This window comes from Aulonocara sp. 'chitande type north' Nkhata Bay, linkage group LG23, assembly GCF_057382095.1.
Source record: "Aulonocara sp. 'chitande type north' Nkhata Bay isolate Kocher_YH1m ecotype deep benthic linkage group LG23, A_spYH_male_GT1.1, whole genome shotgun sequence".
Classification (NCBI taxonomy): Eukaryota; Metazoa; Chordata; class Actinopteri; order Cichliformes; family Cichlidae; genus Aulonocara; species Aulonocara sp. 'chitande type north' Nkhata Bay.
The window spans coordinates 18664055-18676912 of record NC_141365.1 but is presented as its reverse complement, the minus strand read 5'-3'; the positions used below and the strand labels follow the sequence as shown (position 1 = coordinate 18676912).

At 38.1% G+C, this 12858-nt stretch overlaps 1 protein-coding gene across 5 annotated transcripts in view; it reads left to right on the top strand.

The window, feature by feature from the left end:
* The window catches only part of ect2 (epithelial cell transforming 2), a 38980-nt gene extending 28694 nt beyond the window's left edge, over positions 1-10286 (top strand). For 3 of the 5 annotated variants that reach the window (XM_086284665.1, XM_086284663.1, XM_086284662.1), the window contains 3 exons: positions 1271-1405; positions 3155-3738; positions 8846-10286. In XM_086284665.1, the coding sequence (XP_086140791.1) occupies positions 1271-1405; positions 3155-3340 (321 nt within the window). In that variant the 3' untranslated portion in view covers positions 3341-3738; positions 8846-10286. The remainder of the gene's footprint in view (positions 1-1270; positions 1406-3154; positions 3739-8845) is intronic. The other 2 variants (XM_086284664.1, XM_086284667.1) reach the window with 1 other exon arrangement.
* The last annotated feature ends 2572 nt before the right edge of the window (positions 10287-12858 follow it).

Sequence of the window (12858 nt, the reverse complement as noted above, 5' to 3'; positions counted from 1 at the left end):
AAAGTAGGTGTGATGGAAATAGAAAGGGCTAAGTAAAAGACAGCAGCACGATGCAAAAACCGTGCAACTCGTTTCCCTCTCTGATGTCACACCTGCTTTTGTGGAAGATTTTCTTCTGCTGATGCCCTGCATGTTTGAACCTATAGCTCAGGGAGTTTTCTCTAGCTGCAAAGCTTCAGAAGCAGGTTGATCAGAAAGTGCCAGAAATGGTCCAATAAAAATCAAAAAACATACCTACTTCATCTCAATCACCTGTACTGTTGTTAATATGGCTGGTAGTAACCTGGAAGTCCCTTACACGTCTCCTTGCACTTCTGTAGTGTGTGCTGGATTTATTCCAGGGTGTCAAAATGGTCATTTTTCAACTTGATTTTTATTTTTCAGAAATGGATGAAAAGCTTGTTTTGGCCAAAATAAAAAAGTTAGTTTGAAAAAGAAGCTTACGTCTGCAGTCATGTTTGATTGAACTGCAAAGTAATAGCATTGTGGATACTGGAAGGCCTTCTAGAGTTATCTGAAAACAGTTGGTGTGCTGGGATCTGTCTGAACGTGTCTGAGTAGATGATCTTGAATGGGAGGTTGTCAGTTATTGTTTATCTGTTAGTCCAGGTTCTATATACTAATTTATGTTAGTTTTGACACAGTATATGATAATGATTTAACAAATTGAACAAAATGTAAATCAAAGAACACCAAATTACCAGATGTTGACTAAATGCCTGCTCATTAGATGAGCAGTGGTTTTTGTTGTGGGCACTTCTTGTCATAAGTGTTTTTGTAATTATTGAGGCCTTTGCCCTTTTTAAAAAAATGAAATGTGATCATTTAACAGACCGTACTTGATAATGACAGCTTTTACATATTTGTACCCATGCTCTGCCTGGTACAGATGCTTCAATGCCAGAAAAACTGCATACAGGTTTTTTTCACTGCGTTTGGAAGAAATAAATCCTCTAGTTATGCAGGTGGCTTCAGCAGTGATGGACACTAAGAGCAAATGCAAAATGAGTTACAGCTACAGATACTCAAAATGAAGTGGCTGAAAATAGAACCTGTTGAATGCAAAAATATCATGCGGCGCCTATGACAAAGATGAAGAGCAGGTGTTCTAGAAGTGTTAGTTTTCATGGTGCAACAAGTGGACAAAAGTGGAGCTTTGTTTTTTTTTCTTTTACCATTACAAATATGACAGAGACCTGCCAACAAAACTGAAATTATTGACGTTTTGTGTGTGTGTGTGTGTGTGTGTGTGTGTGTGTGTGTGTACTAGGTGACAAGAGCGTTTTCTTTCACCAAGACCCCAAAGCGTGTGATCCAGAGGGCTTTCATGGCCAACAGTCCTTCAGATGAGAAAAGCCAGAGGCTGAGCTGTGAAAACCGCGTCGGCAGCAGCACCACGTTGGCTGTAAGTTCATTTATCTATATGGCGTTATTAAGTCTGGTACTAGCTAACACAAGGTGTATTAATGATGTAGCCAAACTGAGATCATCTAATTTCTTGTATTATAATACTCACATTCACCGTCTGTATAACTCAGTTACTACATTTTGGTGTGTGTACGTGTGTGCTAAATGATGAAAGTGATGGATACTAAGAGGTTGTCCGTCTCTAACAATCTATCTGTCCACCTGTTCCTTATTGCTTTTCTGTTTTCTCCATCTCTCTCCCTTTGCTGAGAATCAGGTAATTGATCTCTCCATCAGACCCATCCAATTGGTGTCAGTTACTTTCATCTAACTTGATTAGAAAGCAGAAAAAGGGCTCGCGGTCTTAAATGTGCTGCGACTTTCTTCTCTTTGGCAAAGAAAAATAGTCCTATAATCTTCTTTCTTGTTTTCCTTTTTGTGCGCGTTTCAGTGGTTAATTTAATCGTAATGTATTCTAAAACCCTTGAGTGTGTAGTATTGGTACAACATTATCACATTTTTACCTTTTTGATAAGTATCTCGGGTAACATGCCTCTTTTTAATGGTATATGCATGTAAATGCAGACTGCAGAGTAATCCATGGGTAAATGCTCAAAGCTTATCGAGTCAGATTAATGGCAGTATGCAGAGTTCCTCTTGTAAACAGCAAGTGAAAAAGATTTTAGAAACTAGACAAAATATAACTTTTGCTGCTGGCTTATGAGGACTAGAGATTTATATGTCATTATTTTATTTATTTATTTATTTATTTATTACTATTTTTTTAATCAGATGGAGTTTCTTTCCTGTAACCCCATAAATTATTTTCAATAGTGGCTAAGAATAGTTTTTTGTGCGAGGTGTTGAATGTTATCTTTCTGACTGAACAAAAAAAAACAAGCAAAGCTAGTATTTGCACATTGTGTAGTTAGAAGAGATTAGGATTTAGTGACTTCTACCAGAAGTTGGCATTGCAGATTGCAGCTAAGTGAACTCGCCTCAAGGTCCCAGTATACCTGCCTTGCTGGTTGCTTTGCACACCGCCAGTAATGCTATTGCACAGCCGCATGCTCACTGTTGTGCTGCAGTATTCTCCTGAATAATGGGTGTCAGAGAAAACCTCTTCGTCAGTGCTGATAAATGGAAGAAATCACAATTGGAAGCAAAAGAGTTGCTTAGGGGGGTTTGTGTGAGGTTTTGTCTTTCCCCCCACAAAGTCTCATCTTTTCAAACTGTTGCAAGTTTGAAAAGGTGAATCTCTGAGCTTGTATGTCATATGTCAACCCATATGTCATTAAAATGGCAAGAAAACCGACACAAATGTATGGTAGCGCCATAGGTTATAGAAATTGAGAGGTGCTTGGGTGACAGGTGGTGGATGTGGGATCAATTTGACGTCAGCTTTGTCGTACAGTGTCATTCGCACTGTACGATGCAGCATGGCAGGTATAATGGGGCCCTTGCCTTTCCAGGCATATAGGAAAACTCATCTGTTCTGTAATGTAGAACCACTATGATACTACATGGTAGGATTTGCCTTCAGATGATTATACACTAATGAAAACATGATTATTTTCCATTTCTGCCAGTTCATCCACAAAGAAATCCTATAAACAGCCTTCAGTTACTGTACTGATCTGTGTTTCCTTGTAATGTTTTAGCTCGTCTGTTTTCTTGCCGTCCCCCCCCCCTTCATTAAATGTAAAACCCTGCTCCGTTTGTTTCTCCCTTTTGTTATGTACTTTAGATGCCTCGCGCTGCCTCAACATTCAGTTTGAATGATTCTACCAAAAGCAGTGCCGTGGTGCAGCGCTCTAACTCTCTGGACCACCCTCCAATCAGATTCAACATCCCTGATCGTATGCGAACCCCCTGCACTCCCCCCAAAAATCCTGTCCCCAAAATTGCTTCTGAGTTGAGCCAAGACCCCTAGCTTAATGCTTGCTCTGTCACCAGAAAATCTAAGCCCATTTTTTAATGATTCTTTATTTAATCAACCAGCACTAACTCATTCCAGCCTCCCTGTTTCCTGGGAGTCGTCCTGTTTAAATCCTCCCACCTCTGCTTCTACTTCAGCTGTCCAAAACTCCACACAGCTCAACTCTAAACATTCCCGATCCAAATCTCGACTACATTTGTCCAGACCGCTGCCCTCTGTAGGATTCTAAGCAAGCTCCCCAGGTCCTCAACCTTTTAATGCCAAACGTAGGGGCTTTCCTGAGTCATGCAGAAATCCTCAAGTTCCCATGGATCCACAGAAGGCTGTCGTGACCAGTCCTTGCAAAGAGACTCTGCTTTAAATGATCGCTGAGCTTTGTCCTGGAGTTTGACGTGAGCAGACATTATTGTTGTTGTTGTCCACTTTCAGTCTCGGGTGCACCAATTCATTTTCCATTTTAAACTAATCCTCATTAAACTGTCTTGGCACATTTGCCTTTTTAATATCAGAGTATCACTGGTGCATTTCTAGTCCCAAATCAACTCCTTAGAAGCTGAGACCCTGCAAAATGAAAAATACAAATAAAAGATTTGCTCCACAGCCCAAGTCGGATCGACACAGACGGGATTCCATCAGTTTGCGTATAATGCTTCTCTGCACTGGAGATTGGTATAGGTGTAAAGGGTGGAGATTTTAAGGGTTGATTTGGAGTAATTTTTCTGACGAATTTCTTAGATTACAGAGTGGTGGTGGTGTTGGTGGTGGATGGGAATATTCACCAGGTGGTGTACAGTGTACATGTTAGTAATGAGCAGGGGTCACGAAGAGCTGGGACTGTCATTCCAGATTGATACCTCTTATTTTGGGGGAGAGATTTAGATGTGAAGTCTTGATTTCACAAACAGATTGTTTCATTTTGCATTGAGCCAACTCATGAATATTAAAAAGGAATGATTCAGTTACCGTTACAACTATAAGACAGGATGATTTGTCTCTTATCGATCTTTGTTTTGATCAAAGCCGTTCTTTTTAGTGCCACTTGAAGAAAATATCAAGAATAAAAATCAAAATGTCAAAGTCTTCAGTTTTTGTATGCAGTGAGCTTTGTGTATTTGGGCTAGTTTACACACAAACATGACACTAAAATTAAAATGTCAATGTATTCACAATGTCAGTGTGACTTTTTATGTGAGCTTTAGTGTTTAGTGGCAGGTCAACTGTTATCTGTAATACATTTTAACCACATGTGATGCCTGAGTCACTAGGCACACAATGCCTCATATTAGCTGAAGCCATTTAAGGACCAGTATGAAGGATTTTTGTGGCATTGAGGTTGCAGACACTCGTGGTGTTGCCCTTACCTGATGCCCCTTTTTTCTGGCACATATTCTACAGAACTCGATTAAAATGCACCGTTTCGTCTCTGGTTTGTGTTTGTGCTTTGTTTTGGGGTTTTGTTTTTTCTTACATGGGCATTTTGCTCAGTTACAAATTGTCAGATGGGAAAGAATTGCAAATGAAGTGAGAATTGCACTGATGCAAAAGGAGAATTCCTTGATAATGATACCAGCTTTTTATAGAAAGTGTTGCTTTGATTAGGTGCACTTAAAAAAAAACAAAAAACACCCATCGCATCTTAAATGCAGGCATCATGTAGATAATGATACATGTGTGGCAACATTCCTGCATAGGCAACCCAAAAGCAATGAGCAGGGTTTTTTTTTTTTTTTGGTTTTTTTTTTTTCCTTGAATCTGCCATCATTGTTTTGCTAGAGCTGAAATGAGAAACTATAGATACAACAATAGTAGCTGTTGTCGAGTGTATTCAAGAAGTGTCTCTTCTGGATCAAGAAGAAACAACTTTATCGACAAAGAAAGCAAAATGTAGACACATTTGTACCTTAACAGAAAGCTTGAAATACTTAAGTTTTCACAGGGAAAACTGACTTATAGGCTTGAAATATTTTTGAATTCATTGCTTTGGTTCTCACCATTATCATACTACTTGTAGTGATCAAACTAATCAAACTAAAACTTGAAGAAGTCTTGATTCTTGAAACTTCAACTGCCCTCACAGATTGGGGGAACAAAAAAGCTTCTGTATCACTGTTATGATGAACTCTGCTTAATTTATTCCAATAAGAGACACATCTATGCAAACTGTAATGTTTAGAGTAAAAATGCTTTGTATGACACTGGCGCTATATCACTGTAAATAGGCGTAAATCTGCTGATGTGCATTTTCACACAGGGTATTTGGAAAAACTGTGGCTCTGATGAAATGCTTATAAAGAGCACTTGCCATGTGTGTAAAAGCCAGGTGGAAAGCTGCTGAAGTGTGATTGCATTGGCAAAGGTTGCACATCTCAATTAGTTTGGTGCCAGGTTTGGACTGAAAGGCATAGAGACTTGAGTAACAATGTTTGTCTCTTTGCATTCAGTAATTAAAATGAGGCTGCACCACATAAACTAAACTTTGTACTTGGTGCATACGCGTACGCACTGACTCACATTCCCAGTCTTAACTCTGAGTCAAGCTTGAGTATACAATGCCTTTAGAAAGTATTTTAAGTACGTCTTTGCAGGCGTTGTTTAAATTAAAATTGATTTAAAAGTTGTTAAATACCAGTGTTGATCACCAGTCTACATCCAGCAAAATGTATATGAGTCTGTGAAAAGCATTTTGCAACAAAGAGAAATTGCTTTAAGAACACAAATTTTAGAAGAAACACACTCTGTCTGGTGCTTAAACATATTAAATAGAATATATGTGAAACGATGAGGAAAAATAAGATGATTGTCTAGTAAAATGTTTGAGAACTCCAGCACAGACAAGTCTACATCACCTGGCCTTATACCATCTATCAGTGATTACCTCTGTAAGAGATTCTATGAAGTACTTGCTTGGGATTCTGCATACTTAATGTGAATGATAAATTTAAGAATTTACAATATTGTTTTCAAACTGTTGCTGTGGATTAATGGGCAAACATAGAATTTATATCAACTTCATTATATCAGATTAAGAACTATGCATTCAAAAACTGAGAGAACCTGAATATTTTCTGAATTCAAAGATAACACAAGTAAACACAAAATGCAGTTTATATATAAAGGTGTTTATTAAATATTTATTATATATTTATTAAATGAGAAAAAAAACCCTAAGCCTGTATGGTCTGTGTGGAAAAAGTGATAACCCCCTAAACCTAATAACGGAAGTGTTTGATAACTGATGATTCTTTTAGCACTGTGGAGCAATGTTGGCTCACTCGTCTTTGCAGAATTGTTGGAGTTGTGCCACATTGGATGGTTTTTGAGCATGAACTGCCTTTTTAAGGTCATGTCACAGCATCTCAATCGGATTCGGGACAGGATTTTGACTAGGCCACTCCAAAGTCTTCAATTTGTTTTTCTTAAGCCATTCAGGGGTGGACGTGCTGGTGTTTTTCGGATCCTTGACCTGCTGCAGGACCCAAGTGCGTTTTCAGCTTAAAGTCATGAACAGATGGCTGGATACTCTTGTTCTCGATGTTTTGGTAGACAGCAGATTTCACGGTTCCATTTACCACAGCAAGTCAAGGTCCAAACAACCCCAGACCATCAAACTACCACAGTCGCCATATTTTATGGTTTGTATGATGTTCTGTGTCTGAAATACTTGACCTCTTGGATGAGTCGTCATCCAAGAGATCATGAGTGGTAAACCTGGGAAGGTCTGTTACTTTGTTAGTTTGTTCCTGAATCTCCTGGGATTGTGACATGATGTCTGGCTTTTGATGATCTTTTGGTCTACTCCACTTTGTCAGGCAGGTCTGATTTAAGTGATTTCTTGATTGACAACAGGTGTGGCAGTAATCAGGCGTTTGGGTGGCTAGAAAAGTTGAACTCGGCTTTCCAAAGACATGATACACCACTGTCAACTTTTCACACAGGGCAGTGTAGGTTTGGATTTTTTCCCCCTTAATAATAAACATTTTCATTTAGAAACTGCATTTTGTGTTTACTTCTGTTACCTTTGTCTAATATTTGGATTTGTTTGATCTGAAACATTTAAGTGTGACAAACATACAAACTGTACATGTAAGCGGTTGTAAGCTGTTTAATTATCCAAATTGCAATTTCTGCAATATTTTCAGTTTATTAGAGCTTATTGCTTTGTTTATGTCAGCTTTCAGTGATTATGTAGTGATTTCATTGTACACTTGTTACAATGAGTGTAGAGTAATTGTAATCAGGAAAACAAATGCAAGCAGTCAGATAATCAACAGATTATCTAAATTACCTTAGTGGGAGGTGAAACATTAAATTGCCATTTAATTGTGGGAAAGGTTAAATATCCAATTGATACAGATCTTCATTCATATTTATGAGTACCCAAATACAAAGTCTAATAATAAACATTTCAAACTGCCTTCTCAAAAAAGAAAAAACTTGGTACCTGCAAGAATTGATTTCTTCAAATTTGAATAAAAACTAAGGTGATTACCACCTCTTGCAGAGCTAATAATCATACTGAAAGCACCGTGGAGGCTACTTGGGCAGTTGAAAAACCCAGTTACTAATAACTGCTTGCCCTTCCCTTTCTTGTCTTTTAGTTTGATTGGTTAGATTGTCGTTGTCAAGATCTTCAAAATTATTCAGGTGCTTCTGGTCTTGTGGTTAGACACTTCACTCCCATCCTCTTGGACTGCATCTGGGGATGGTCCTTGTTCTGCGCTGAAAATCAACTGCAGTTTGGAGATTCAAGGATTTTCTGAAGTCATAGATCAACAGACTCGAGGGCTATTTTGTTTTTTATTTTCCCTTCTGTAGACGTCTGTACTGTGGGATGTGTTTTTGAAACTGAAGGAGTCACCTCCTGCCTACGATTAGACTGGATTTAATAATGCACTTGCTTACTGGCTTCACTTTTCAGGCCCTTTAACGCCTTTTGTGGTTTGTTTGTTGTTGTTTTGGTTTTTTTTTAGTTTGTTTTTAAATGGACAGTAAGGGCAAGTGCAATATTTGGTCATCTTTCCCCCTCACCCCCAACAGCCAGTTCTGGCAGATGACTTGTCCCTCTTTGAGTCTAGTTCTGCCAAACGCTCTTCCTTTCTGCTGTTGCCAACAGATCGGTTCTGTTTCTAATATTTTAGCATTTTCTTCATATAGAGCACCTTGAGGTGTCTGCTGTTAAGGTACTATATAAATAATGTTGACTGTGTACAAACACATAATAGGTAAAACTGCCATTCTCATATTCCCTTGCTGAAACCTATTTTTCCAAGTTGTATGAAATACCTCCACCCATATTAGATTTTTCTTGTAGCAGATCCAGTTTCCTATATGATAACAAGCTCAGTTACAAACATAAATATAGAAAGTAGTGTTTCAAGAAACCTGAATCACTCTTTAACGGGGATGTTGTGTATTAACATATAACTAACTATAAGTACTTTTTCTTCCATGTCTGTCATTTTCTTTTAAAAAATAAATAAATCTCTCTTCCATTTACAGGCACACCACTCACCCTCCATGGTCCATCTGCCTACCATGTTTGAGAGGAAGTATCACACATTCAGTCGTTCCACCACCCACCTCTTCTGAAATGCTTCTGTTTGAAGGCACCAGCAGGAGTCATTGCTAGCCTTTTCCACCTCGTTTGCCTTGACTGACACTAACAGCAAGATTTGACCACATAGGTCGATTTGCATAAAGTTAAAGCTACCTGTAAATACGACAAACTTATATTTGTCCAAACCGGTGCTTCAGGCTTACACAGATTTAGCCTATCCAGAAGAAATGGCTTTAAGCCATCATAATGCACTGAATGTAGGGACTTACTGATATTTGCCAGTATCAGAACTGTCCTGCAGCTGTCTGTGGCTTCCCATCTGAAATATGAGCAGCAGTGGGGGCAAGCTGTTCATAATTTTTATGCTTTATCCAGCTAATATTAGTCATTTGCTGCGAACTTCCAGGACTTCCTTTCTTTTTCCAAACTCACAATGTTTGAATTGAGACGGCATCACTAGGGCCTAACTGGAACGGTACTGTGCCATGTTTGTGTTTGATAGCCACTGCTTTGGTCAAGTTTGACTTAATTTAAAAAATATGAAGGACAAATTTTTAGTTTTTCTTGACATTTTCTGTGTGTGTTTGTGTACTAGTTACATTTTCAGTGTTTCTGTTTCCCTATTCAGCTTCCTGATTTCTAAGCAACTGCTCAGTGCCGTTCGTGGTTATAGGCATATACCAAGTTTCATCATGTTTGTATACATGTGGTTTAAATGGGAATTTAATCGCATCTACGTTTGTTGCTAAATGCTATGGTAAAATAAATTAACATTAATTTTGAAGTTAGGTTTTTTATTTAACAGGGGAAAATAGTTAATCTATTGTGTTGACTTTTTTTGCCCTTCAATGTTATGTTTTTTTTTTTGTTTTGTTTTTTTAATTAACTCACTTTAACTGACAATTGTCATTGTTTTATTGTAGTGTTGTAGATTTTCTCTCTCCGCATGTAATAATATTCTAATTAACTCACCTTGTTAATGTAAACTTAAGCTTCCAGCTTTTATAAAGCTTCTATTTTAACATTCGAGAGGTTCAGTTCCACAGATCACAACCATATGTTTCTTCCCAGTACACTTGTACCTGTTTTAAAAGCCTTTTTACACAACATCTGTATCTGTGCGTATATTCGAGAAGTGATGCTGCCTTGGTGTACATATTTATTCTTAGTACTTTTTTTGTGTTTTGTTTTTTCCCTGAATTACATTATTTATGTTTGTTCTCTCGTATCTTTAAGGCTCTTCTCACCAAGCCTAATCATTTCTACTTCTTTTATCTCAACATTAAATGCACTTAAAAATGTATGTTTTCATTTCATGAAGATGTAGGGGTTGGTGGCTAAATACGTTAAGTCATTTGTGTTAAAATAAATTTATTTACTATATCCCTGAAAATGTTCATGTCTCTGAATAAACATGACAAAAGTTAAATGTAACGCATCTTAAACCTTTAAAGTCAAGTGTATCATATTTGAGCAGTGTTTTCTTTTCTTTTTTTTTTTTTCTTTTTTTTTTTTTTTGTCCCACCAGTAAAAACAAAATAACACGATAATTAATAAACTGGGGAGAATATGTAGCAAATATGATGCAAGTTAATCCATATGTAAATTAATATTTATGTGGTTTTTGTAATTCATCAGAAGGTTGAGTAAAAAAAAAATTTGGTAGTTATTTCATGGTTCAGGTTTTAAAGGGTCAAATTCTTGTCGTTTTTACAAAAAAAATAAAATAAAATAACCCCAAGTCAAGCTACTACTAAATGAGTTTCAGGGCTTGAAATGCTCAATTCTCAAAATATTCACTTGAAGGCCTGTTTATCATTTGCATACTACTTTGAAAGAAGCTCATGAATGTTCCTCAGCACTCATCTATACTCATTTGATGTAGGAGTTAGTTTAGAAGTTTCTGGATCCCCCTAGACAAAAAGTGCCTTTCCCCTGTTTCCTTTCCCCCTTAAATCAGAGCTGCTGCTTTAAATTCATTTTTGAACCAACAGAATCAGTTGGTTCTTTGAAGAAAGTAAATCTAGTCCAGAAATACTGACAAATAGGGAAAACTGGATAACCAGGAGGTCTTTTGCTTAAGGTGAGATTTTTAAATGTGCACAATCTGGCAACAATGAGGCCAGTAAGCAGCACTACTTCAACACCGATCTCATATCGATCACTGATGACTAAACTCTACATGTAGGTTTTCCACTGCAAGAACTGGGAGCCTGCTTCACAGACCATAGCATAGCATTAGCTCTCTCCCCTTTACAAAAATGTGATTATGCCATTAGTATCCATTCTCCGTGGTACTCTATTGTAAAGCTGTAATTGTGCCTAATTACTTAATGAATTTCTTTAAAGTCGTCCCTTTATGTTAGCAGTTGTGATTTGCTGGCTGTTAATGTTCATGAAATCCAAAATAGCAAAGCCAAAAAAGAAAAGGCTTTCTGAACTTTGACGCAGCTTAAAAGTTCTAATTAAAAAGATGCTAAAATTCTCTCTGAGTTCATACTCCCAGCACACACTCAGACCTCAGCTGCATGTCCTCTTGCCCTTAGCTTAACTATAATCACATTAGCTACCGCAGACTTTCTCACACTGAGTGGAGGTGCGATTTGAATGGTGAACATTTAATTTTAGCCACATTAGTATTTCATGTCATGGCAGTGGGTTGAGAAGGGTGTTCCTGTTTAGTGCTCTTTACGTGAAACCTCTTCAAAGTATTAGAGAATAATCTGTCTAGTCTGGATAAGTGTGATGCGCCAGTCTGCCAGCTAGCAACTGGAGGTGGTGTCATGCAGGCCGGAGGCAAGGCGAGGCTGGGGAATAGCCACAACCAAAAGCCACCTCTTCATGGAGGACACTCACTCTTTTTATATTTGCCTTTACCTTCACTTCAAAGTAACTCTTCCTGGCCATTTAGGGATGAAACAAACAAAAAAAAAAAAGGCATGCCAGAAGAAGTTGGTGGGGGCTGCAGTTGGAGTTTTAAGGGTCTGCAGAGGCTAAGCTACCATCAGAGCAGATAAATACTATTCAGCTCAGTCTACCTAAATGCTGCAATTGGGAAAGAATTCTTCATGGGAATATTCCGTACTCTGCATGGATATGAGAGAAATACATTTCATTCTACAAACGGATTTCATAGTGGAGACACAACCAGAAAGAGAGAGCAGTTTGACATTGAAATTCCTCAGTGAAATGTGAAGGTGTGGAAATTGGACGTGTTTCATATAAAGGAGTTCCATGCTGTGAGAGAAGTTTTCGTTTTCACTCAAAGTTTGTCTTATTGAACTGTGACCCAAAACTTTGCCTAACTTTTACAGAAATCTGGGTGTGTTCCAGGCAGGAGGATTAGGAGTTTTGGGAATATGAAGCACACACACACACACACACGTCTGTAAACCCCAGGTCGCCAAGAGAATTGATTGGGCATCGTGTTGTCCATAATGAACATGAATGAATGAACTGCTGTCAGTGTTTGTCCAGCAGGTGCACCAGTCATACAGGTCCATTGGCCTAAAAGTGTGCCGTATGTCAGATAACCAGTACAGTCCTCTATCCTCTATCACAGAAAAAGCTTCCACATTTCTGCTTAATGCTGCTGAACATTGTTGCTTTTGGCTCTTAAAAACTCAAACATTTAATGGAAACTGGCAGTTTTTATCAGATGAAAGTTTATATGAAAGATGGTTCAATGCTTTGTTATTCATGGACCTTTTAGACCAAAGGCAGTCATCAAAAGACTCTCTTTGACAGCTGTAGATGGGATTTTTGTGTTGTGTTATCGTAGCCCTTTGTTTTTGTAGGTGTGACCAAGTGGTCGGCGGGGTTATGAACAAAATAAATAAACTTGACAACGCCACCTAGGGGAATTACACCCCCAGGAAATATATTTAAGAAAAATAAATAAAAGGAATAAAAGAAGACCGCACAGATTCAAGGATGCACACTGAGGCAGGTTGGC